This window comes from Poecilia reticulata, chromosome 4, assembly GCF_904066995.2.
Source record: "Poecilia reticulata chromosome 4, P_reticulata-male-v2, whole genome shotgun sequence".
Lineage (NCBI taxonomy): Eukaryota > Metazoa > Chordata > Actinopteri > Cyprinodontiformes > Poeciliidae > Poecilia > Poecilia reticulata.
In genome coordinates this window covers 27634913-27661935 of record NC_088833.1, presented here as the reverse complement: position 1 = coordinate 27661935, position 27023 = coordinate 27634913, and the positions used below count along the sequence as shown (strand labels likewise).

The window sequence follows — 27023 nt, the reverse complement described above, 5'->3', positions numbered from 1 at the left end:
GACGAATGCCATTTCTTTAAAACCAACTTATTTTGTTTTTTGTCAATTCAGTGGTCCCAAACTTTTAGATATAATAAGAACCCCCTAATTATTATCATATATTCCAAGCCTTAACCAGTTTGTCTGTTTTTCTAGGCATTTTAATTTGTGCACTAAATTTCCAACGCTTTTTTTCGGACTGAATCGTTGAAACTATTGTCTCAACCGCCATCTAGTGGTGAATTTAAATGTGGTCGGTTCCTGTCATTTAAAAAAATATTCCGATTATCATGAACGCATCAGTTGACCGTTTACCCGGAAAAACAACACAGTAAGAACTTTAAACCTCCTCTTCTCCCACTAATTTCACTCTCATGTTTCTTATAGAATAATGACTTATTTGAACAAAATGTTTTGTGCAATTCCCTCGCACTTATAGTGTCTACCATGGCTTCATCTGCGTGCATAAAACGGATGATACTCAGTGATGGTCCCTTGATCTTGGATGGTGGACTTGCAACTGAACTAGAGGCGCGTGGAGCTGAACTTCAGGTGAACCAGAAACCAAATAAAATAAATAGAGACCTGCTTTTCTTGAGTCCAAGTTCAACCAGTGAGCAGTTATAAACATTACGGTGTTGACACCGATTTCACAAGAACTTGTTCATATTACCAGCTAAGTTGTTTCAATTCATAAATGTATGAATGAATTTGTGAACCTGAAGATTTATTAATTAATTTATTATGTTTCTTAGACATCTTTCTGTAGCTTATCAAACATTTGCAACGTTTGATTTGTGCAACTCTCTTCCATTCATCTACGGTCATTTGTATAGTTATTTAAAATCATCTTAATATTTGTAAGTATTATCAGGATATGATTTGGCCCTTCATTCGTCTGCTGGAGGATTACCCTAACGTGTTGCATCCACCAGATGGCGCCATTTTGGATTTTGATCAATTTCTTTTATGCCCAAGATATTCTAATTGATTATTGTTTACCGACTGGTGCGTAAAATACCTTGCTCTAGCTCTTGAACTTTTCTGTTTTCCATTTAAAAAACAAACTTTAATATGTTTTATTTGTAAGAATAAAGTTGTGCATATTTTATTATTTTTACTAATAAAAGCTGAACAAGAGTCATCTTTTAGGCCTAAATTCTGAGCGTTATACAATGGAAAACTATATCAGCTATGGATCCTCCCAAGAAAGAAACATGGTGGAGGCAGTATCATACTGTGGGGGTGCTTTTCTTCAACAGCAACAGGAAAAGCAATGATAACAATAGCCTTTAAAATTCAATCACAGTCAACACATATAATAATGCCTAATTTTTGTATAAAAACAGTTGCTGTCATAGAAACCGAACTTGAAATTGGGCTGTGATAAGTATTTACCACAATTTTCAATCATTGTTTTAACACTAAAATCATATTTGAAATGTATAAGATAGAACTTTGGATGTTGTAAATGAAGGTGAAAACAGGTCAGCCAAACACAGCTGGATTTTTGAAAGCTGAATTGAAACTTGTTTATTTATTTTTTTCCTGTAGGGGGATCCTTTATGGAGCGCCAGGCTTTTGCACACGAACCCCCAGGCAATAAAGGAGACTCATTACAGGTAGGTTCAGGGAAAACTGGAAAACTGCCTAACGGGCCAAATTAATTAACTAATTGTAAATTAGATGTCGATGCTTTTCCTTCTCCACTAGAGAATACAGGAGTTCTGAATCAATGTAATCATTTAAAGGGGCAGTATTACACAATTTCCAGGCACAAAGTGCCATTTTTTAGTACAATCATATATTATATTAACTTCAGTTGTTAAAAGAATGCTACATGTATCAAAAATGACTGAAGAGAAATTTTACTTTGTAATTTAACGCATTTAAATTGGTTCCCTGTTGCTCAGGAAGTCGTCACAACATGGCTCCTCTGTTAGCCCTTTAATAACGTTTTTACTGAGCAGTAGCTTGTATAATGATGCTAGCAGATGTGTAGTTCCACCAGGTGTTTGCTGATTGCTGCTGGCTAGTCTGAAGGAGCAGAGTGTAGGTGTTGGGGGCAGAGAGCAGCTCTGTGAGGCAGATACTTGGAAACTGCAGCTGCCTGAGGAGGAGCTTCGTCCTCGAAGGTGGGGCTAGGTCCTCCCAGGCCTTTTCCATGGCTTAACGGTTGATGTGGAGATTGAAGGATTTCTCAAACATGCATGAAAGAATCAAGGCAACACTTCTTGTATATCTTCAATGAGGGAATAACATTATAACATGATAGAAACCTCAAAAAGGTAAATTTTACATGACACTGCCCCTTTAAAGAACACACTTCAGTGTTTTATATGTTAAAGTAGATTAAATAATCCATCTTCTTAATCTCAAAATGACAAATTTCAAAACTCCAGCTGAGTGGTCACATTTCTTAATGAAAACTACCAAACGGCAACAGGTTTCTCCTCAGCGGCGCTGACGTCATCACGACTGCAACGTACCAGGCGAGCGTCCAGGGATTCATCAGCCACCTGGGCGTGAGCTGTGATGAGGCCAGAAAGCTGCTGATGTCCGGAGTTCATCTGGCCAAAGAGGCGGTGGAGACTTTCCCCTCTGGTAACAAATCGCACCCTGTTCGGAAAAAAATTCAACATGAGCCGAGTTTGACGCTGTGTCGGTATTTTCCGCCAGGGGACAGAAGCCTGCTGGTGGCTGGCTCCGTTGGGCCGTACGGAGCCTTCCTCCACGATGGATCGGAGTACAGCGGGGCGTACGCACAGAGGATGAGCGTAGAAGTGAGTGGCTCCTGGCCGCATACCGACCGAGTTCCTGTACATGTCAAGAGACGTAAGATAAAAAAAGAAACAAAAAAAACATACTACTAAGCATTACTTCCTCTATGAAGCTTAATTATGTTTTATGTGATCGACTTAATAATGAAGTGGAACGTTTTGAAACATTTTTACAAATGAAAATCTGAAAAGTGTGGTATGTTTTTGTATTTGTCCCCTTGAATCACATGTTTGTAGAAACTATTTTCGTTTCAATTACAGCTGCACGTTTTGTTTGTTTGTTTTGTGGGGGCGTGGGGGGGGTCTATTAAGCTTGTACATCTAGAGGTAAAGATTTTTACCTGATATTTCTTACAAACCAGATCAACATTTAGTTCTGAACTTTGACTGGGCCGCTCTATTCCATTAATATGCTCCATGAAACTTCTCTGACTGTATGTTTTGGGTTGTTTTTCCTGTTGGAAGGAAATTTAGTTTTTAGCATTTTTGAATTCTATTTTTTATATTTAGCTCCATCTATTGTAAGAGTGGGCATTTATCATATAAATTATCTTTAATTGTGATTTTTTGTTTGTTTTACAAGTTAAGAATTTAAATTCATCATCAGCATCAGTTCCAAATAGTGTTTTTTTTTTAACTAACTAACAAAAAAGTATTATCAGAAATGTTCTTCCATAAAAGAATCAATAAATATAAATAAATTCAAAAATATGATTAAATATCTGCAGCTTAATGAAATAAATCATTCTTCTCTTATTAACCAGCTTCTTGGGGAATCCCATTTCAAATGTTCTTACAGAGCAGTATTTGTGTTGTCAGAACGTCAAAACGTCAACCCAGCATTTCATTGAACGCTGATATTTACGTACCATCAGTTAACCTGTTCTCCGTTCAGGAGCTCAAACTGTGGCACAAAGCGCAGGTGGAGTGCTTGGCAGCAGCGGGGGCCGACCTCGTTGCTTTTGAGACCATCCCAAGCATCAAAGAGGCCCAGGCCGTGGTGGAGCTGCTGAGGGAGTTCCCGGACTGCAATGCCTGGCTGTCGTTCTCCTGTAAGGTAACCGCTGGCGACCGCAGTCCGTTCACTTTCACCGCGTCAGGTGTTACACTTAGAAACCGGTGACCAGGCACGAAATCTGCTGGGTGTAGTGATAAGACTCGGACCTGGACCTTCAGAGGCGCATAAAGATGGTTACGAAGTTGGCCTGGAGAACATTTCCAGGATTAGAGGACTAATGTCTCGGCAAGATGTAGACAAACTCAGCCATGTTTTTATCTTGAGTCGCATAAATTACTGCTACAGTGTCTTCATAGGTCTGACTAAAAAGAAAAAAAATGTCATCTACTCGTAGCTGATCCAGAACGCTGCTGCTGCTGTTCTGACTAAAACCAGTTAGCTAAAACACATCACCCCAGTTGTAAAGTCTTTACCCTGTCTCCTTGTAGCTCAGACAATAGACTTTAAAATACTGCTGGTAGTTTATAAATCACTGAACTTTAAAGATCTGTTGTTGTCGTATCAACCTTCCAGACCAACCTTTGATGTCAGAATTCCTGGTGGAACGTAAACAATTTGAACAATTCTGATTCTGAGAAAAATAAACATCAGAATAAAGTCAGAATTATGAGCTAAAAGTCATGATTTTCTTTTTTTTTAGCTGACCTAATCCTCTTCTGTATCATTGCAATGGTGGCAAAATGTAATGTTCACTGTTTGTTTCATAATTGTTTTACTGCATTATATTTTTATAGCAAGACTTGGAACTGTCTTGCTGCTGAAATGTGTCACACAAATAAACGTGACTTGATGTAACTTTAAATCCCCCCAAAAACATCTCCATGTTTGGGTTCTTTTCCTCACCAAAACGTCTCCAGGACGAGAAGCACATTTCAGACGGCAGCCCGTTCGCGGACGCCGTTCGGCTGGCCTGCAGGTCGCCCCAGCTGCTCGCTGTGGGAGTCAACTGCTGCCGTCCGGCTGTGGTGGAGCCGCTGCTGGACTCGGCCAGGGCGGCCCTGGGCCCCGGCGTGAGCTGGGTGGTGTACCCAAACAGCGGGGAGGACTGGGACATCGAGCAGGGGTGAGAGAGTCTGCTGCTGGTGGTGGCGGTTCTGCTTTTCTGTCGCTCGAAGCTTCTGCTCTCACCCGTCTGGGTTTCCTTTTCGCACGAAGATGGCAGAGGTCAGAGCGGACGGCAGGATGGACGCCTGAGCTGAGTGGCGCCTGGCTGAAGCAGGGAGCCGCTCTGTTAGGTGAGGTCCGTCGCTTTCCCACGTGCCGTTTCACAGCGTCTCCTCTGAGCTCCGTCTCTATGCGCTCCAGGTGGCTGCTGCCGCATCGGTCCGGCTCACATCGCGGCGTTGAGGCAGCAGCTGAAAGGAAGCAGCACGTCTTCATCGGATCCGGCCGACAGCAACACATAAAGAACATTTATGATCCTGTCAAAGCCCCTCCTTCTGCAAAACCTGTAAAAACGTAAAGCTCTCCTTCATCATGTCGGATTAACTTCAATAAAGTGATATTTGGTGGAACAGTGGTTCACGTTTGGTTACATGGCACACCTTGTACAACTGTCTGACAGAGTCTCTGCATAAATAAAATGATTGGTCGTTTTGGATTTTATCATTTGTATTTTCATCCTATCAAATGATGTAGAGCAAATGATGTCAAACTCAATTTGATTTTGGGCCAAATCAAGAAGATCATGAATGTTTTTAAAAGGGCCAGTGGTGCCAGAACGTATAGCTAGAACCCGTTAACGAACTGTTTAAATATAAAGTCTTAAAATGAAATTATATTATTTAATATATTATTTATTCAATATTATTCACAATTTTGCGATTGTTTTTAGGAGTTTTTACAATAAAAATCAAAGTGTTTGTGGTACTAATTTTAGAAATATTTGCACTTATGTATGATGGGGAAATGCAACTTTTTATTACTTGTTACTCATAGGACTGCAAGTGGAAATAAAAAGTACCTTGGATCCATTTTTGTGAAACATCTGCAATAAACACAATTACGTATTAGAGCAAAAAAAAAAAAACATGCAGGGATTTGTTGACTTTATGTGAATTTCCACGATAATTTTCAAAAAAGTGAAGGGACTGATTGATGTATTTTGGCAGATAAAAACCAAAATAAAATAATCACATTGATTATTTTATCAATGTGATTTGATTGATAAAATAATATTTAAGCACACTGTTATCTTGACGGTTCTATTTCTGCATCCCTTTAGAGTCTAGAGGGCCACATAAAAAGCTATGGAGGGCCGGATTTGACCCCGGGCCATGAGTTTGACACCATGCAGAGCCGGATTACCAATCCATCTCAACATGCGAGGATAAGATTTAAACAGGGCATAATTGTACATTACAACCACAAAATTAAATTAATTTTAAATTTAAAAAAAATATATATTTGAAGTTTAATTAGAAAATAAAATAACCAATAAATAAATTAAATGATAAATAAAATACAGTTTTCTGAAGAGGAGGGACCAACCTTTATATGTCTGCCCTACGTGGAAAACAGTTTTAAGGAGAACTATCACTTTGTGTTGGTTTGTCACATAAACCCCCTAAAACAAAAATAAATTCAAGTTTGTGGTTGAATAATGAAGTTTTCGGGGGAGGTGTACACTTTAGCAAGGCAGTGGGGTCAGCTGACAGAAAACAGTGAAGGCTGTAGATTAAATGCGTTCATGTACAGTTTAGGACAAAATTATTGACCTGTCAGATTCAGATTAGCCCAGCTAGAGTCAAACATGGAATCTGATATCATATTGACTCGTTCATAAGCAAAGAAAACAAGACAAACCTCAGCCACTGGGTCGACATGTCGACCTTCTGGATCCAATGAATGAACACTTGAGGATCTTCATTGGTTTTGCGTCTCCAACAAGATGCTAGTTTTAATGTTGCACACTTGCAGTCAACTTACCATATTTTCCGCACTATTAGGCGCACCTTCAATGAAAGGAAATTTTTTAAAGCTTTTTTCAAATATAAGGCGTACCGCATTATAAGGCGCATAGAATATACGCTTCAGTTTGGGTTGCCAATTTGTTCCGTACTCTATTATTACACATTCACATTTGTAAAGAAGTGGTCCCCGAGTACTTTATATAGTAGGCTGCCCCAGTCATTGTTTCACTCACAGTGTTGGTGTTGTGCTTTAAATGTATTATAAAACTTTAACAAACCAGCGTTCTGACAACTATCCCAGCATGCACCGCGCGCTTCTTCTTCTACGGGGAAAATGAAGTCGGCAAATGCTTACTGTAGTTGTAATATTGATCCATATATAAGGCGCACCGGATTGTAAGGCGCACTGTCGGCTTTTGAGGAAATTGAAGGTTTTTAGGTGCGCCTTATAGTGCGGAAAATACGGTACTACAACCAAAATGTTGTAAAACAAACCTTTTATTTAAATTTAAACCCATCAGGATAATAAATAATTCAGAAGTATGTTTGGTCAAAGCTTGCTCTTGTGTTTTGTTTATTTTGATGGCAGAACCTGTTTTCCACAAAAGTATAAGTCTCTTTATGCACATCTTCCAGTTTACTTTCCACTTTTCAAGTCTGCACTGTTTTGCGTTGGCCTAACAGAAAATCTCAATATAATACACACAGGTGTGCTGTTGTAGCAAGGTATGGTTACTTTTACACGGCATTCGCTTGTAGAGAGAAATGAGACAGCTTCATGGTGTTATTTTTAAAACAAAATCAGATTTTATTGTAAAATAAATAACTACAAGTATCCCACATGAACAGGCTTGCTTAATCACATCTGTGTTAGCTGAAACACCGATGGCATCACAAGGCTGCAAACCAAACCATGTTCACAGAAATGAAAACATGAGGGTCACATTTTAAAGAAATGTGATACGTATGTACACATCTTTATTATTTAAAAATAATTTAAAAAAGATGATGATCCACACATCTGTTACTGAGGATTTCACGAATCACAGGAGAACATCGGCCGTTTACACAACACTTTGACATTTCCACTGAACTAAACCACTTTGAACCAGGCGGGAGACGTTTCCACTGACTGTACCTGTACAATAAACCCTGGAGGTTTCTGAACCAAACTGGATTGTGGGTAATGCTGTTGTGCGTTTTCTAGGCAAAATTAGCTCGACATGAAGCCCACAGAACCACTGCGGCCAGATTAAGGTGAAGAGCAAGAACTGGAACTGTGTTCGCACCAATGTGTCCACAATAAAGAGATGATGGTTAAGAGCAGCATATGTGGCATTTTGCCTACATTCAGGGGTGATTGAACTAAAAAAAACCTAGAGTTTTCATGTTTAAAGTAAGTTTTTAAACCTTCAAATGTGTTGATGCAACTCGGTGTTTGCTAATGAAACTTTACTAAACATTCATCTAAATACATGTGCTTCCTACACATCAGTACAACACATTAAGGCCTTTGTAGATAGAAAACAATAGAAAAGATCTACCCAAAGACATTTTCAGATTAATCTCAGAAATGTTCTAAAAAATAAAAAATATTAGTAATTTTTTTTTTTTAATTCAAGTTTAAAATTTCCTAGAAAAAATTCTGAAATTTTGAGGTCTCTGAAATTTTCTAGAAAAAACTTGGGAGATTTTGAGTTTTAAAAAGGAGAAAATGTTGGGCTTTTCAAACTCAGAATTATCCTTGTTTTTTTATATAAATGTACAGAGATTAATCTCAAAATTTGGGGTTTTCTCTCTCAAATTTTCAACATTTGGAATTAAGAAATTTTCTTGAGTTTCTAGAACATTTCTGACATTAATCTAAAAATTCCTGAGTTTTTTGGCAGAAATGTTCTTTCCTCTCTCCATCTACAACAGCCCTCATACGCCGTTGCAGTAAATTCTTCCTCATAATTTGCCATTATTTTTCGTGACTGTTGCAAAAGCTGACCATGTTTGTATCTCTATTCCCCGTCCATAGACCAGAAACTAATATTAAAAACAGTTAAGATCGAGTCTTCTTCATTCAGTGATAACTTTCACACCAACAAGTGTTGATGTCAGTGTAAGTTATAAAGTTTGGATGCGATTTTCCGACTGGTTAGGCTTCTATTCGGACTGGAATTCATCTGATTCCAGTGGCTAAAGAAGTCTTGGTTCACTTCTCTTTGCTGGATTTCTTGTGGAAAACAAGGAAATCTTTGGCAGTGCTAAGATGAAATAGTGAGACCTATATTTTGAAGCTGCTGTAGCATTTGCATCACTCCTGAAAAGAGAAATATGAAGTCACAGTTCAGGGGGATTGTTCGCATTTGTGGGGACACAAAAAAGGAAAAAGGTTTCTAGCTGTGATGAGGTCAAAGGAATGCCCAACACCAACAAGACCTTTAAACATTATTTAAATAATTTCTAAAAAACTACAAATAAAAACTGTTAAAACAATGAGTTGAACCAACACTTTGCCAGGCTTTTTAGGGGGCCTATCCTTTAGAATCATCTGCTCTGTGTTTTATCGTCAGTTGTCATGACGTCCCGTCCCTGCATGTCCACAGGGAGCGTCTCAGTCTGTGATGTCCTCCTCCAGGTCGCTCTCGGGGGAGCTCCTCTGTCTGTACTCTGTGGTGTTGGACAGCCGTTTCCAGCTGCAGGTGTCCTTCTGACTCCCCATGCTCTGTGACCGTCCCAGCTGGGCCAGACGCTTGGACGGCGTCCTCTCCTCCGAGTCGTCGGCAGCGCTGCCCTTGGCCCGGTCCAAGGCCGGCTGCTGGAAGTCGTGGTGCAGATTCTCCAGGTTTAGAGCCCAGGGGCCGAGCTTCTGCCAGTTCACCCTCTGGAAGGCCATGATGCAGTGCAGGTTACCGCCCACCTGTCACACACGTTATTCAGAGAGGCACCACTTCAGTGTGGAACGCAGCAGGGCTCCTACACCGTAGCTTTTTTAAAATTATTGGCTATTTTAAAAGTTTGATTTAAAATAGGCAAATTAATTTTAGTATAGGAAGAACCAAAGATTATAGTGACTGAAAAGGAGGCCTTCTATGCTCAAAGACTGGGAGCTCAACAAAAATAAATAGTACAAACCCCCCCTCCCCCCAAAAAACTGTGATAACAGAAAAAAATGGTCAAAAAGAAGAAAGGAAGGAAGTAGGATAGGAAGAAAGTAAACCAGGAAATAAGGAAGTAAGGAAGACGAGACATGAGGAAAGAAGCAAGATAGGAAAGTAGGATAGAAGAAAGAAAAGAAGGAAGGAAGGAAGCATAGCAGCAAATCAAGGAAAAAGGGAAAGAAGGAGGGAAAGAGACAAAGGAAGTAACGAAGGAATGGGGGAAGGAAATTAGGTAGGAAGGAAGAATAAAGCAAGTTGGATATGAAGGAAGGAAGTAGAACAGGCAGGAAAGAAGACATAAAGGAAGAATGAAAGAGAAAAATGCTTTCAATACTAATACAGATCTGATATTATGAATAATTACTAAGATCATTTGTAATATCCCAACTTGTCCAGCCACTGTAGGAACCCTGATGAATAAAATGTACCAAGCTTTAGAACAGGAACCTTTTTGGTCTTGCGGCGCTGCAGTCCCCTCTCTGTGTGGCGGATGTCCAGGTAGTCTGGATTCTGTGTGTTGAGGTCAGTCACAATGTCCATCCATCTGCACAGAGAAGGTCCTGATCAGCAGCTCAGCAGGAGAGACGATTACATTTCCCCACTGAACTGAAGAGAAACCTACTTTTTACAGTGGATGGCTGGATGCTTTCTACTGGGCTCGCCAATTAAGATCCAGTGTTCCATTTCATTTGTGGGTAGAGGACCCCTTCACACAGGAGACAAGCAGTCAGTCTCTTATGACGATGTTGACCGAAGGTCTTTGGGTGGATCTTGGACTCAGAGAAGCTGTAAGTGATGGCATTCTTCTACGAGATGAAGAGTCACATGACCAACCTGTAGGCCTTTGCTGCTTTCAGTGGCGTAGCCTCGAAGCCCACTGGGCAGAAGTAGTGGTTCTGACAGTGGTAAATGTAGGCCATGGACTCATCCTTCAAGCCTTGGGTCAACTTCATCAGCGCGCCTTCAGCTACAGAGCAGAGAGCAACCGTTACTCCTCCAACATCACTCCTCCAGCAGGCCTCCACAGACGGGAGACTCACCCGTTTCTCCTGCCGTCTTGTGTTTACCGTGAGGTTTGTACAAAATGTAGGAGCAACCTCGCACTCGGAAATTGTCGTTGAGCTGCCTGAACCACCTGTAAGGACGGGTTGGGGGAAAAAGGGACCGGACCGTTTAGGAAGGTGTAATAAATGTTTTTCTTTTGCTAAAAACTAAGAGGAAAACCATTTGTGTACCGCATCAACGTGGCGTTGCCAGTGAAGGGACCAAACTTGATGTCTTCGAAAGGCGGCTGGAAGCCCAGAATGTGCAGCGCCTCCTCCTGGGAGATGGGTGAAAGGCTAGCCAAGCAAATAACGGACATGAAGTTAAACGGAGAAGACTGTTTTCACACATGAAACTTTCATATTCAGCAAGTACAACTCCATGTACTTTACACCATCAGCCAGCTTGTGAGTGGCAGCTTTCTCAAGATCAAGTAAACTTGGGATTCACCCAACATCTACGTACTGACCAGGACCAACAAAAAATGAGTGAAATATCCTAAAAAGTGACTATTTGAATGGAATCCCCTATTGATTTTTTTTTTTTCATATACAACGGAAATTACTTTAGTTTTGATTGATACTCTTGAATAGTTTCTACAGTTAACTCAACGGAAATTGCATGACCCAAAAAGAAGGCACCCATAATTTATTGTTTAGAGTCAACCATCACTGCCAACAGGAGGGCTTCCTGAGTCTAGATGTGACAGTGTCTCTGCAAACAGACTTGGTCTTGGGTTAGCAGTCACCCCACTGTTTGCCAGCTGAGCGACTTTTTCGGTAAATTTAGCGCACTCACTACAACAAAAATTGGAATTGGCAAGTCCAGGTTCTAAAAATGCATACGTACATAATTTGGGTCTTCTTAATGCAAAGCTAACTGGATTAGATATTGAGTGTATGGGCGGGGTTCAGGAGTCTCACGCTAAATGAGACCGGAGCGACTCAAGCCGCTCACCTTCCTGCACCCAGAGTGCTGTACAGGAAGTTCCAACAGGACACCAGAGAGGAGATGCCACAAGACGTCTTGTACTGTGGCCGGCTGATGCAGTACCTGCAGGAACAGAGATGTAAAGGGTTAACGTCACGGACAAACGTCGTCTCACACAAAGCAGGTGAAACGGCTCAAATTCTGACCTGTGGCTCACATCTCTGACCCCTGTCAGCACTAATAATTCTTGTAAACGTGCTTTAAGGTTTCTAGGAAATTATGCAAATTAAGCTTTTTTTTGTCTCCTGCAAAATGAAATCGGCCTCCCGTCTGTTCAAACCCGTTACAATTAAAGGTTGGCAGGATAGAAGCTGCAAAACCAATGTTGCTTTATAGTTTTATATGCTTCTATGTTGGGACTTGAAGAGACTCCAAGTTCATTCTGCATTACGTCGATGTTTGGAATTGACCTCTAAGGCATTCACTGTCGACTGAACCCTCAGTCAGCACTGGTTGATAAATAAGTTCAAATTTATAATAAACTTTTAAATAAATTTTAAATAAAGACTGTCTGAAATTGATCCATTTACAGTATTGTCAAGTAATAACCCCAGTCTCTTATGTAGCCTGCTAACAGTGTCTAGCAGAAGTATTCAGACTTCTTGCATTTTTCCACATTTTGTCACATTACAAGCACACATTTCACAATATTATTCTCATATTAGCCTACAATTACAAAGTGGATGGAATTATAAAGTGGAACGCATTTTCAACCTCTTTCATCTGACACCTCTAAATAAAATCCAATGACCTTATTGATACACAAGTCTACATTTGTATCGTTTAACTTATAAATCCAGCTTTTTTTGTGCCAAATATAAATGTCTGAAACTTGTAAAACACCATCAACAGTGCATGTCACCAAGAAAATACTATCACATTGTGATACATGGCGGCGGCAGCATCATGATCAGTAAAACAGGTCATGATTTACTGATAGGCTGATGGAGACATCCCAAAAAAAACTTTTCTTGGGATGTGTCAGAGTAGCTGAATACATACAATATTTTTCAGATGTTTTATTTGCAAACGATTTTTGAGGACCATGCATCAGATTTCCTCCTCGTCACAATTATGCACTAATTTTTGATGGTCGCATTAAATTCCACCAAAATATAACAACGTTTTTTGAGGCTTTAAAGAGGAAGGTTTGTGTGTTTTCCAGGGACATAGTGCCATTTCATAGCACAATCGAGTAACTGGGTTAACTGCAGTTGTTATAAAATGCTGTACATATCAAATATGATTTAAAAGAAATGTTAACGCCTTGAAATCTGCCGTTTTAAAAACTCCTGCTCTTTCTGAAACTCCGCCATTTCATGAAGTTCATCACAACATGTTTCTGCTGCTAGTCTGAAGGATCTGAGTGAGGAAACTGCAGCCCGGAGGAGGAGCTGTGTCTCAAAGGCGGAGCTAGGCCCACCAAGGTGTTTTTCACGGCTTGGATGTTGTCATGGAAATTAAAGGATTTCTCACACATGCTTGAAAGAATTAAGAAAACACTACAGCTATGTTTTGGATGAGAGAATAACATTATAATGATGTGGAGCAAAAAAAAAAAGTCGATTTTACATAATATTTCTCCTATAAATTGGCACAATATGATACATTTTAAAGAACGTAAAGGGAACTGCAAGTTTTTTTGCTAAGAAGACAAAGGAACAGAGTTCAATGTTACCATCTTCTGAGGTCCAGCACTTTCCTCTGTTTGATCTCCTCCAGTGATGCATGAACAGGGACATCCTGCAGATTCCTGCTGGGTCTGTCTGAAGCCCTCATCTTCTTAGAGCTGCATTTCTTCCCATTGCCTGAAAAAAATAGCGCAGACAATTATTGGATCAACACTGTCCAATAAGTATGTAGTTGATATGGAAGTTGTTTAACTACGTTAACGACCATGCAGCCAATTAAAGTAGATGATTATGGTAAGCTTACTGGTTCTTATTTTCCTAGTGAATACAGTATTAAAGTCCGCTGTGTCAATCTCCCAAGCCAGAAGAGGCTTAGCGTGGCCGGAGGACACCTCATCCACGGCGTAGTCCCCGTCCGACCCCACAGGACCCCCCCCAGTATGACCGCCGCTGAAGTCCAAGGAGGCTTTGGGCTTCAGGAGCGGGGCCCCGTCCTCCTGCTTGTTCCTGGCCACCTTCGGCGGACAGCAGTACACTGAGGCCGCCTGGTTGAGCAAAGCGTAGTCGGAGCAGACCGTGTAGAACTTTTCCCGGGAGTGCGTGACCGGGCAGGTCCACTGCAGATGAAGCTCAGCACTCGATGCCCGCCTCAGCCTCGCGGCGTCCCGGGCGAGAGAGCTGATCAGCCCGTGGTCCTCCTCTTCATCCGCGGGCCTCTGCAGCCCCGACTGCTCCGCGGGCCGGGGGAGATTCGCTCCTTGACCTTCTGATGTGTTAGGCATCGGGGCGCTGCGTGCGATGATGGAGGACAGAGGAGGCCGAGAATGAGGGCGTCTTCTCTGGGGATAGAAGAGCAGAGCTGGAGGAAAGATGGAGGTGACGTGACAGACTCCTCACGCGGAGGTTACTTTCAACACATGAAAACAGAGATCCGACTCGGTTGTTTAACGCACAGCAAAGCAATATAGTGAAAATAATTTAACAATACATTACCTTTAACCCAATACGAGTCGTCACGTATTAGGAAACAAGAGAAAGAGCCCGGCTAGCCCGTCTGGTGCTAGCTGTGCGGCTATTAAACGTTAACTAAACATCATGTCACCTGTGAAGCCGCAGCTGAACGAGCGCAGCTACATCCCTCCGACTCCGGAGTTAGCTGGCATAAACAATACCCTCTAGTCGGCGTGGTGGGGTTTTTGTTTTCTCGGCTGTTTCTATGGACCCCGGAGGTCAGCTAACTGCTCGCCATTTCACATTGACATTTATCGAGCAATAACTCCGCTACCGTAAACAATTAACGCTGAAAATCCCGTTACTTCGCCCTGCTGACCCGTATCTTCCTCCCAAGCAGGCTCCCTGGACTGTACCATCCCGGACACAAAATTTTGGGGGGAGCCAAACAAATATTTCAAAATAAAGACAATAATAAATGGAATAAAAATAATACACGCACATATAGTTAACATTTCAAGAAATTTTACTTTGAAAAATATTAATTTTTCATAGCGCTGTATTTAAAATAAGTAGTATTTGTACAGCACTGTCGTCGAATCTCATCCCCCGCCGTTAGTTCGTCTTGCAACGGTTCCACATTTTTAAACCAATCACAAGAAAGAACTCAAGTGGGGGAGAGACGGAGAGACAAGAGTCGTCTGGTGATAAATACGATTTAAATTGGGACATGACAACGTTGGATATAGAAAGAAGTGACTGTAATAGTATGGAGTGTAGTGAAGAGGAAGGAAGGAGTGGGCAGAATGAAGATAAAGAGTGGGACTTGGTGGGAAAGGGTGGAAAGAAGCAGCGAGCTGCCGAAAGAAAGAGGAAAAAAGGAAATGAGGAAAGCACTGAAGACACTGATAATGACGGAATTGAAGAAGGAAAAGAACCACCAAAAAGACAAAACCTGAACATTATAATAAGATTTGATGAAGGAGAAGGAGTTAAGAAGATGGATCCAATTAAACTAACAAAAGCACTAAAAACACATGTTGGGGAAATTAAATATGCTAAAATACTGAGAGACGGAAACCTTTTTATTGGATGTAATTCGGAAGGGCAAGTTGAAAAGGCAAAAAAGCTTGGATGGGTGTGTAAAGTTAAAGTCAGAGCAGTTGTTAAAGTGGGTGAAAAAAGAAATGATGAAAGCAAAGGAATTATCACAGGAGTACCGTTGAGTGTTAACATGAAGGAATTAGTTGAGAATTTGAAAGAAAGAAACAAGGAAATAAAGGGAGCACGGAGAATGACAAGGGTACAGAGAAGGTTGAAACAGAAACTGTGTTGTTGGAGTTTGAAACAAAAGAAATGCCAAAGGAGGTTTTCTTTGGTTTGATAAGATTTAGTGTCAGAGAATACGTGCCCAAACCAGTGAGGTGCTTCAACTGTCAGGAATTTGGCCATGTTGCAAAAATGTGTAAAGGAAAAAGGAGATGTGCCCGATGTTCTGGAGACCATGAGTATGGTAAATGTGGAGTTGGAGTTAAACCAAAGTGCTGTAGTTGTGGAGGAGAGCATAGTGTTGCTTTTTGGGGATGCGAAGTAATGAAACGACAAACAACTATACAGAAAACAAAAGTTACGCAGAAAGTAACATATGCAGAAGCGTGTAAAGTAGTTGAGAAAGAGAAACAAAATGGGAAATCTCTAACAGGTGAGAAGCAAATAAGCTCAAAATTATGGAAATGATTGAAAAGAAAATAGAAGAGGAAAAAAAGAAAATGGTGACTTTTATTGCAGGAGTTATAAATGCAACATCGGACGTGAAATCAAAACGGAAAGGATTCAGATTATTGTGAAGGCAGCATGCCATAGCTTAGACTTAAAGAATATTCGGTGGGAAGACATAAGGGAGAGCTGTGTAGTCAAGCAAGTCAAGAAGCATAGTCTCAATATTACAATGGAATGCGAGGAGTCTTTTGTCAAATGGGCAAGATTTTAAACAGTTTATTTATGAATTAAAAGAGAAACCTGATATAATTTGTATACAGGAAACTTGGTTGAGGCCTTGTTTGGATTTTAAAATAGATGGATATATTGCAGTTAGATATGATAGAGAAGAAGGAAATGGGGAGGATGTCTTTCTCTGATTAAGGAAGGTATTCCGTATAAAATTATTGGAAGGAAAGTAGATTTGGAGTATGTTGCAATTGAAATATGGGTGGAAGAGAAGGTAATGTTGATTTTAAATTTTTACAATCCTTGTAAAAAGCTTGAGTTAAGCAAACTTGAAGAGATTGATATGAAAGGAAATGTTATTTGGTGTGGAGACTTTAATGCACATCATTCATTATGGGGTAGTGGAAAAGTAGATTATAATGGGAACATTTTAGAAGAATTTTTAGATAGTAATAATCTGGTTTGCTTGAATAATGGTAAGAAGACAAGAATTGATATAAATTCAGGTAAGGAATCTGTATTAGATTTGACATTTGTTTCTAGCTGTTTAGCTCCATTATGTGATTGGCAAGTTAAAAATAAGACATTTGGTAGTGATCACTACATTATAATCAGCAAAATAAGGATGGGCCAGGTGCATAGACCTGAAATGATAGGAGGAAAGTGGATATTTGAGAAAGCAAATTGGGAGGAATTTTATAACTTATGTGATAGGAACATTTTAAATATTAAAAATGATCAGAGTATTGAAAGTATGAACCAAGAGATTAGTCAGAGTATTTTAACTGCTGCTGAGGAGTCTATTCCAAAAACATCAGGGAAAAATAGGAGAAAGTTAGTTCCTTGGTGGAATGAAGAGTGTAGAAAAGCAGTTAGAGAAAGAAATAAAGCATTTAAATTGGTTAAAAGGTCTCATAATTTTCAACATTTAATTGAATATAAAAAGTCACAAGCAAAAGTCAGGAGAACAATAAGAAGAACAAAAAGAGAATTCTGGAGAGGTTTCTGTGACACAATTGGCAGTAGTACAAAACTAGGGAATGTTTGGGGGATGATTAAAAAATGGAAGGAGATGGAAGGGAATGGAGTTATCCTATACTAAATAAAAATGATATAGTTGCTGTAACTGACAAGGAAAAGGCTGATATGTTAGTGAGAGCATTTGTAGAGATTCATAGTGGGAAAAATTTATCAGTTAATGAAATAGAGGGAAGGGAGAGAACTAGAAAGGAAAATGATGGAATCTTAAGAAGAAAGAGTAATAATGATCTGATGAATTATCCTTTCTCTATTGGAGAGCTGAAAAGAGCTTTGGATAGAACTAGGAATAGTGCTCCAGGTAAAGATGAAGTGTGTTATATTATGTTAAGACATGTAAGTGAGGAAGTTTTAAATAAATTACTAATTTTATACAATAAGATTTGGAAGGAAGGGAGACTGCCTTGTAAGTGGAAAGAAGCTATTGTTATTCCGTTGAAGAAACCTGGGAAAGATCATAGTAACCCTGGAAATTATAGACCAATAGCTTTAACATCTAATTTGTGTAAACTGATGGAAAGGATGGTGAATGAGAGATTGACACAATATTTGGAGTCAAAACATTTAATTGCTCCTCATCAGAGTGGCTTTCGTAGAGGGAGAGGAACAATAGATCCTATTTTATGTTTAGAGGATGATATTAGAAAAGCTCAAATTAATAAGGAAATTGTTGTTGCTGTGTTTTTTGATGTGGAAAAAGCATACGATATGCTATGGAGGGAAGGGTTAATGATTAAATTACATCAGATGGGTATAGGAGGTAATATGTTTAACTGGATATGGGATTTTTTACGGGATAGAAATATTCAAGTTAAAATAGGACATCATGTTTCCAAATTATATAAAATAGAAAATGGAACCCCTCAAGGAAGTGTGGTAAGTCCAACATTATTTTCAGTTATGATAAATGACATTTTTAAAGATTTATCTATCAGTTTTGGTAAGTCACTTTTTGCTGATGATGGGGCACTATGGAAAAGGGGAAGAAATGTGGAACATATTATTAAAAAACTTCAGGAGGGTATAGATAAAGTGGGTAAGTGGGGGGTAAAATGGGGCTTTAAATTTTCAATTGAAAAGACAAAAGTTATGTTTTTCACAAATAAGAAAATAGGGGTTGATAAAAAGTTGTATTTGTATGGGAAAGAGTTAGAAAGGGTTGATTGGTTTCGGTTTTTGGGTGTAGTTTTTGATAAGAAACTAACTTGGGGAAATCACATAGAACATATTATGGAGAAAAGTAGAAAGGTTCTAAACATTATGAGGTGTCTAGCAGGATTGACATGGGGTGCAAGTTTTGATTCCCTAAAAAGTATATATGTGTCATTAATTAGATCAAGAATAGATTATGGGAGTGTGGTGTATGGATCAGCAGCCAAAACTAGATTAAAAAAGCTAGATGTGATTCAAGCCAGAGCAATGAGAATTTGTTTAGGGGCAGTTAAATCAACGCCAGTATGTGCTTTACAAGTAGAGTCAGGAGAAATGCCGTTATGCATTAGAAGACAGCAGCTAATGGTCAATTATTGGATAAGTTTAAAAGGACATAATGCAGATCACCCGGTTAAGAAAGTATTAGAAAAGTGTTGGGAAAGAGGAAAGAAACAAATTGATAGCTTTGGGTGGGTTGGGGATGATAGAGCGAAAATTTGTAATGTATATTATAAGGAATTTAGTCCAACTGTATTATGGCCTGTGAGACCTACATGGACTTGGAAATATATCAATGTAGACAGTTCACTAACACATATTAAGAAAAGGAATACACTAGATATTTGCCAAGAATTTTATAATCAAATGCAGAATAAATATAATGATTACTTGCAAATATATACTGATGGGTCGAAAGACCCTAAAAGTGAAGCAACCAGTATAGCCATAGTGATTCCTGAATTAAAGATTAATATTTCAAAAAGAACATCTGATTATTTGAGTGTATTCGCAGTGGAATTGTGTGCTATTTTAGTAGCTTTAGAATGGGTGGAGGAAACTAATAGGAATAAAATAATAGTTTGTAGTGATTCTCTATCTGCGTTGATGAGTATCGGAAAGGGACGTACAAAAAATCATCAAAATATTCTATATGAGATTATGGCGGTTCATCATAGGTTATGTGAACAAAATAAAAATGTTATATTATTCTGGACTCCTGCTCATGTAGGTGTTATAGGGAATGAAAGAGCAGACAGGCTGGCTAAGGAGGCGATTAAAAAAGATGATATTGATATGCAAATAAAGTTATCTAAAACTGAAGGTAAAAGTATAATTTGGAAAGAAAGCAAAAAGATATGGGAAGCTATGTGGGTAAATGAAATAAATGGTAGACATTTATTTAGGATACAAAATACAATTGATGTAGAAAGGATAAGAGGAATAAACAGGAGGGAGGAGGTAATTATAAATAGAATAAGAACCGGGCATAGTTTCCTAAATGGAACTCTTTTTAAGATGGGGAAACACCTTACTGGTTTATGTAGATGGTGTGATGATGTAGAATCAGTGGAACATGTTTTGATCAAATGTAGAAAGTATGAAAGCCAAAGAAGATTATTAAAAACGGAACTAGGTGTTAGTAGGGAATTGGTATTTGAGAAGGTGATCGACAAATTGAATAGTATTGAGGGGAAAAAGAAGATTTTTCGTTTTTTAAAAAACTCTGGGATCTTTAAGAGAATTTGAGGGGTAGTTGGTAGGAGTCAATAGAGGGCAGTAGTGCAACATAAATGGATGCAAGCTGCCGTTAAAACCTAAAAGAAGAAGAAGAAGAAGAAGAACTCAAGTGGGCGTTTAAACCATACACTGAAGTAAGTCAGGTGTTTACTGGCAATACTTTTTAAACAGTAAAAGTATAGAGTAGAACATATTATACTTCCTCATACAACTTTAAATTGGCAAAAGGGTAAGTTTATTAACATTTTCAAGCTACGGCACAGCAAATTATAGTTTGTGAGAGCTGTCAGAGATTGGGTTCTGTTTAGAATTATACAGCTTGACTTCTTACCCATTTTTGTTAACATACAACCTGTTAGGAAAATAAAATTAAAATATGCTAGTTTTTAAACTTAACCATATGTACAATATTATATAAAATCCTCAGCGTTTTAAAATAAGAACATTGGGTTCCAAATTACCTATATGTTACTTTGGGTTTAATGCAGGAATATGTTTTTTGATGAATCACTCAGAAAAGGACACAGATGTCCAGATAAAAAACAGGATGGAAAAGACAAGTTCTGTCTGTTCACAGTCAAATTATTTGGGGATTTTCTAGGGGTAAGGAAGACGCTTAAAACCTGGAGAAAAACAAAACAAAGTCTAGGTGAAAAATAAATCTCTTTCTGACAACTAGGGTCTTTGTTCAAATGTTTAGAAAGGGAGGAACAGGAGAGATACCAGATGTAACCGACATGAGAAAATCCTGTTTGAGAATGACCTTTGCTCTCTGACTTTTACTGACTTTGGACCTTTGCTCTTTCTCTCTCTTCATCTTTGGTTTTGAATAGGTCTCAAAGAAGGTGACAAAATCATTTAGACCATCCCATCTAGGTCATTTGAAACTGCTTAGAGGTTTAGAAGGAGAGGACACACCTTCAATGCATATATTAAAATTAGGACTACACCTCTTAATAAAAACCTGCACTTCACAGAAGAAAATCGACTTGCTTTGTTTGCAGCCGCACAAGCAATTCCCAAAGGCGCCTTTGCTTTTTCTCTTATTTTTGCATTTTTTGTTCATTCTTCTACTTTTCTCAGGTAATATCTGTTTTGTGGTTTGGATTTCTTGATGGTTTGGGTGTGATGCTGATCTGTTTTTCTATGCATTTAATTGTCTGAATAAAACCCTAGATATGTCTGAAGTTGAATGGCGACTGGTTGTTCTCTGTATAGTTTCCACTTTGTACATGAGGAACCCTGAATTCTGGGACACTAGAGGAAAAACAACAGGCGAAGAAGTTTAACATTTTATTCCTCTAATTTAACAAACCATAAACTGAAATGTGTATTTATTGAAAGGAAAAACAATGCATAGATTCCAATTTATTTTGAACAAAATTCTTAAAAATGTGCGTCCAAAGTGTGTGTCTGTCGGCTTGTTCACATCTAGAGACTGAAAGATGCAAGGAAACGTAATTCCTAATATGCGGCAATGTGTATCATGGTTTTTTTCATCTGTAAAGGATTTTATTAGGAAATTGTAAATTGGTAGGTGTAACATCTTAGTGAGCCTGTGCAGGAAAAAAGTGCAAGAATGGGATCAAACATTAGCTTTGTGACCAAAAGGATTTCACTTTGGTTTATTGTTTACCAGAGAACAGAACAGTTACTCTTCAATGACCTTTAAGGAATGAACCACAAAGACCTCAAAGATCTAGGGAAGTTTTAAGCTCTTAAACTGATGAGTCCAAACTTCTTTAGCGAGACACAGGAGTGCGCACGACCCACGTATGGAGGCCTTAGTTCTCGTGGTGGTGATCACAGGTTCGATTCCCGGCCTGGTGACATTTGCTGCATGTCTTCCCCTTCTCTCATTACCCTCTTTCCTGTCAAACTACTTTTAAATAAAGGCCACTAGAGCCAAAAAACCCCACTGATTTAGTTCCTTGTACGTTTGGCGTGTCCAGGAACACAACAAGGCGAACCATGGCAAACAAGTTGGTGATCATCGACACAGACTGCGGCATTGACGATGCTCAGGCCATAATGATGGCCTTGGCGGCGCCCAACCTGGAGGTCCTGGCCGTGACCTGCGTCTTTGGGAACGCCGCGGTGGAGAACGTGTGTCAGAACGTTTTGCGGGTTCTCTCTGTCTGCGAGCGCCAGGGGGTGCGTCTGCTGGAGCAGAACCTGAAGAAGAATTACACTCCAATGTTTTAGAATAAAGGTTTACAGTCCTTATTCATAGCTTTTCATTTCCTCTCCTCGCTCCTGCAGATTCCAGTGTTTCAAGGCAGTGCTGGTCCTCTTGTTGGAGTCAGTAGCCCATTCAGTGATCACTTTGGAGGTGATGGACTTGGGGATGTGCTAGAGGACAAAGATCCTCAGTGGAAGGAGAAAATTCAACAGGAGCACGCTGTCAATGCCATGATTAGACTGGCATCTAAATATGAGAATCAGGTAAGAAGTCCCAGTATTTTTATGTGTGTGTGGGCGACTCTCTGGCGTTCCAAAACCTCCTACCCCAACAGGTCTCCTTGGTGGCCCTGGGCCCGCTCACCAACCTGGCGCTGGCCGTCAGACTGGATCCACGTTTTCCCCAAAAGCTCGGAGAGCTCTTCATCATGGGAGGCAACATGGAGGGTAGGGAAGCAGGAGTTCAAATGCTGCCATGTGTGAGATGACTGGCCTCAAAACGCTCGTTTCTGTTACTGCAGGAAAGGGGAACGTGACCGTCTGTGCAGAGTTCAACTTTGCAACAGATCCAGAGTCGGCTTACGTTGTTCTAGAAGAGTTCATCTGCCCTACTTACCTCGCTACGTGGGAATACTGCTGCAGAAATGCCCTGACTTGGGTAGGTTGATCAAAGAGTGCCTTGTAAAACAAATTTAAGTATTTCCATGACAAAAATAAGAAAAGTTCAAGGGGCATGAATACTTTTGCGAGGTATCGTAAATGAAAACTACACTGGATGACGATGTTACGATGGCATATTATGGCATGTAGATATAAAAAGGAATACATTACCACCCAAGAAACGCCTTTTTTTTAATAGATTAATCTCAGAACAGTCTAAGTCTAAAACGATTGACTTTAGAAACTTCTCAAAAAAAGAGAAAAAAAATAAACTTTTGAAACTCAGAAATGTTGAAATTAATCACAGAGTAATATTTCTGTGATTAATATCAAAATTTGGAGTTTTCCTCTCGAATATCCGACATGTGAAATTCAGAAATGTCCTCGTCTTTCTAGAACATTTCTGACTTTAATCTAAAAATTCCTTAGTTTTTTCTGGCAGAAATGTACTCCTCTTTTTTCAATCTACAGTACAATGGCCCTAAAGCGCAGTCGTATGACCCATCCCACATCCCATCGTTTCGCAGGAGTTCTTTGAAGAGCTGGTCAACCAGGACTTCCCGGCGGCCTGCTTCATGAAGGCGGTGACATCGAAGTGTTGGGCCTACTCCAAAGAAGCCATGAAGAACAAGAGAGACGTGTACTTCGGGCCTGGCTTCGTCTCATATGACTCCTACGCGATGGCAGCCTGCGTGGACGGCAGCACGATGCTGGAGAGCATCGAGTGCCCGGTGCGTGTGGAGCTGCAGGGCTCCATGAGCCGCGGCATGTTGGTGCTGGATCGCACAAAGTCTCTGAAGAAGAGCCACGCCGTGAGGGTAATGTCTAAATGCGATGTGAAGAAGTTTGGTCGGCTCCTAATGGAGTCTCTCAAACAACCGTGGAGGAAGTAACCCGTTTGGCTGTGAGGTTTATTTTTCTTCTGACAATGCCTTCAAATGAGGGACAAACTTTACAAGGATAAAAAAGTTTTTTTTGTCCCTCACGCCCCCCTCCCTGTATACCATTATTGTCTGGGTCAGAGTTTGGACCAAACTTTAATCATTAATCAGATGGCGTCACATTCAACTTTGGATTGGTAGAGACATTCACGGATCAACGCAACAATCAAAGTCCTGCACATGAAGGCCAAATAATTACCACAGTGAATGCTAGTTTTCTGTAATATTTGTAGATTTGTAAATATCTGGACATTTTGCATGGACCATTTCATATAGGAAAATACACTGAAAATCTAAACAAACATGGGTCATGACTCATGAAAGAAAACTTTGCATTTCCTCTTTCTAGTTAAACAAGATATGATATTTCAGTGCAAATATCACCTTAAAAAAAGATTTTTTTAGGTGTTTATCTGCTGTGTTTTATTCTTGGAATCACTTGTTAAGGCCATTTTATTTTAAAGGTTTTGGTGCTGAACACTCAAACTTTTTTTAAATTGTATTTTAAATATAACATAGGGATTTAAATAACATGTAAAAAAAAAAAAAAAAAAGTTTTAGATTTTAAAATGTACCCAAGTTAATCAGCTTATTTAACAAGTGAGATTCCAAGAGGTGTAGTTTTTCCTTAGTTGTCCAGCAGAGGGCAGCAGACACCCGGTAGCGGTGCAACTGAAGCATGAATTGTTGAATCATGCTGACATGTTTTAATCTTTTTGAGGAAGAGGAACAGCACACGATCTAAAGAGAACAAACAGCTGCACCCTTGCAGCACCAGGTCCAGATTCCAGACAGTATTTCATAAGCAAAAATAATCATCCAGACAAGAAAAGCTAGATGTTTCCTCATAATCAGAGGAAGGCTGACGGGTTACTCTGCCCTTATTCGTGGGTGCTTAAAGTACTTAAAATATCTCAGAGAAATGGGACATGCCTTCAGGAATTCAATACATCACTTCTTACCACCTTATTCTACAAAAACATATTGAGAAATAAAATTTTTATAATTTACTAATAAAACTAATGATGTAAAATGAAATACAACTTTTGCTTCGTGTTTGAGAGGATAAATCCTTTGTTTCTGTTCATAAACAAGGAATTTGACTTTGGTTTCATATTCCCTTCATGCTGAAATATGTAAACTTTAATAAAACAGCAGTCCAACATCGCTAACCAGATCAACCAGTTTGAGGCAGAACTATTTCAAAACATTAAAATAGTTTGTTTTGCTAGTAAATAATTAATTTTCTAGCGAAACTTGTCAAAACGTCAGTTTACAAAAAGAATTGTCCTTAATGGCGTTACTCATACTGGGTAAAAAGAAAAGTGGACAGGTAAGAAAAGTAAAGATTAAAGTCTTACCTGAGCATTCTTCTACGCATTTCCTGGAGAGCAAAAATGCCAGACAAAAAATGTTTTTCCATGAAAAATATTTTAAAATCATGATTCCTTTTTCTTTCACTTAAGTTATTAAGACCAGGTTCTGGTTCCATCTTGCTTGGACTTTCTCTGCAGTCAAATTTCTCAGACATTATTAAAGGTTTTTCTTTGTGTTCCTGTAATCACTGAACTCTGATGGAGGTGAAGCAAATTTGGTCCAATGTTAGCTTTTAAAAAACTTTTTTTGAAAAATTCATTCAATATATTCGTTATGGGATCATTTGTGATAATTTTTCAGATTATTAATTTGTAAAACACTTAAAAACGGTTTCAGAAACTATACTTGTGAGGCTTGAAGCAGATTATCACATAATGAACAAATTCTTCGTTACCACGTATATTTCTGTCAGAACTTGCACAAACAATTCAATTTAGTTTATTTATTTAGTGCCAATTCACCACAAATGTCTTGAGACACTACAAAAAAAAAAAATCAAGAGGAAAACCCAGATTTTCTGCTGAAATCCTTTAATTAAATTTGCAGACAAACGAAGGCGACAAGAATACAGTTCAAACCCCAAACGGAGGAATTTAGTTTTACTTGATCGTTAGACCAAATAATTCCACTTTAAAAATGGATAACATAAATGTTCCTAAAACTTTTATGGGATGGGTATACAAAAAACCTAAATAACCAATACAAATCCAATTTTAGATTTTTTTTTTTAAGATCCCTTCTGCCGAATAAAAAGCAAAGTGCAATGATCCCGATGTGAATGACTGTAAATTTTGGCCTCTGAAACAAAAAAAAAATGTTTTAATTAAGAAACCAATAAGAACTGAGCTGAAATGTGGCTTCAAATAAGTTATTTAATACTAAACTTTTAGCGGCTCTGCCATGTTTCTGAGAAGGAATGCAGCATTAATAGCCTTTCTATGCCATCCGCGCACTGCAAAAACACAAATTACCACCAAGTAATTTTGATCTAGTTTTGAGTGCAAATATCTCGGTACATGTGAAATAAGAAAAAAAAAAAGATTTACAAGCAACTTCTCAGCAAGATTAAGGAAAAAGCACTAGTACTTTTTCTTCAATATTAAGGAATTATTGGCTCAAAACAAGCTCCTTTATCTAGCTGAAAAATTACTTATAAGTTTTTTGTTTTTTTAAAATTATTATTTCAAGTATACTAATATATCTGCACAAGAAACCAGAACAAAGGTGCATTGTGTTTTTACAGTGCGCTTAGTTCAGGGGTATCCTGTTAAAACAAACCCAAATAAAAAGTTAGCATCACCGCCCTCAGGAATAAAAAAAGCTGCAGAGAAATAAACGTGGCGCTAATCCATAGCTCCCCGTAACGCTGATGTCTGGAGGAGGGGGCGGGGCTTCTCTGATAGTAAAAGACTCGTTTAGCGTACAGGTAACTTTCGCCAGGTGCTGCTTAGTTGCCGGTATCAGAGGAGCTGGGCCAGGGCTCGGAGCTGCGCCTGGTCAGGGTGGGAAGCCACCCGCTCCAGGGGTTGAAGGTCCTGCTGATCTCCGAGGGAGTCGTCGGCGACTGCGACGGAGCGGCGCTGCTCACCAGAGTGGTCAGAGCGGCTGAACCGGTCGGCGGCGAGTATGGGTGCAGCGTGGAATCTGCGCCCGTTGACCAGATGGAGTTGCTGAAGGGCGTGGTGGCAGACCATGGGCTGCAAGTGTTTCCCAGGAACGACTGCGGCAAAAACAAAAAACAAAAACAATGGAGTT

At 39.4% G+C, this 27023-nt stretch overlaps 4 protein-coding genes across 12 annotated transcripts in view; 2 read left to right on the top strand and 2 right to left on the bottom strand.

Annotated features, from left to right (window-relative positions):
* The first annotated feature begins 211 nt into the window (after nt 1–211).
* Nucleotides 212–5291, top strand: LOC103463929 (betaine-homocysteine S-methyltransferase). Of its 2 annotated transcripts, XM_008407652.3 has the most exons (9): nt 212–310; nt 419–531; nt 1534–1601; nt 2426–2583; nt 2659–2762; nt 3655–3816; nt 4635–4840; nt 4933–5012; nt 5083–5291. In XM_008407652.3, coding segments are annotated over exons 1-9 (993 nt in total). In that variant the 5' UTR covers nt 212–309; the 3' UTR covers nt 5184–5291. The 2 variants fall into 2 exon arrangements, with proteins under 2 accessions (XP_008405874.1, XP_008405875.1); XM_008407653.3 differs by lacking the exon at nt 212–310 and having other exon boundaries at nt 317–531.
* Nucleotides 5292–7476: 2185 nt separating this feature from the next.
* LOC103463926 (basic immunoglobulin-like variable motif-containing protein) lies at nt 7477–14872 on the bottom strand. 3 transcript variants are annotated; one of them, XM_017304446.2, is made up of 10 exons: nt 14606–14871; nt 13808–14342; nt 13551–13680; nt 11840–11935; nt 11074–11178; nt 10879–10973; nt 10673–10805; nt 10461–10544; nt 10286–10382; nt 7477–9597 (listed from the first exon to the last, which is right to left on the bottom strand). In XM_017304446.2, exons 2-10 carry the CDS (start codon nt 14283–14285, stop codon nt 9292–9294), a joined length of 1524 nt encoding a protein of 507 aa, XP_017159935.1. In that variant the 5' UTR covers nt 14286–14342; nt 14606–14871; the 3' UTR covers nt 7477–9291. The 3 variants fall into 3 exon arrangements, with proteins under 3 accessions (XP_017159935.1, XP_008405870.1, XP_081462743.1); XM_008407648.3 differs by having other exon boundaries at nt 14497–14870; XM_081606617.1 differs by having other exon boundaries at nt 9455–9597; nt 10267–10382; nt 14497–14872.
* On the top strand, nt 14292–26309 carry LOC103463924 (inosine-uridine preferring nucleoside hydrolase). 4 transcript variants are annotated; one of them, XM_081606618.1, is made up of 6 exons: nt 14292–14379; nt 22062–22263; nt 22372–22554; nt 22626–22737; nt 22812–22948; nt 23478–26309. In XM_081606618.1, the coding sequence occupies exons 2-6, from the start codon at nt 22081–22083 to the stop codon at nt 23841–23843; spliced, it is 981 nt and encodes a 326-aa protein (XP_081462744.1). In that variant the 5' UTR covers nt 14292–14379; nt 22062–22080; the 3' UTR covers nt 23844–26309. The 4 variants fall into 4 exon arrangements, with proteins under 4 accessions (XP_081462744.1, XP_081462745.1, XP_008405867.2 ...); XM_008407645.3 differs by lacking the exon at nt 14292–14379 and adding an exon at nt 20215–20338; XM_081606620.1 differs by lacking the exon at nt 14292–14379 and adding an exon at nt 21096–21192.
* Nucleotides 25782–27023, bottom strand: part of tmem131 (transmembrane protein 131) — a 41739-nt gene continuing 40497 nt past the window's right edge. For all 3 annotated transcript variants that reach the window (XM_017304445.2, XM_017304444.2, XM_008407646.3), the window contains exon 41: nt 25782–26988. In XM_017304445.2, coding sequence (XP_017159934.2) covers nt 26716–26988 — 273 coding nt within the window. In that variant the 3' untranslated portion in view covers nt 25782–26715. The remainder of the gene's footprint in view (nt 26989–27023) is intronic.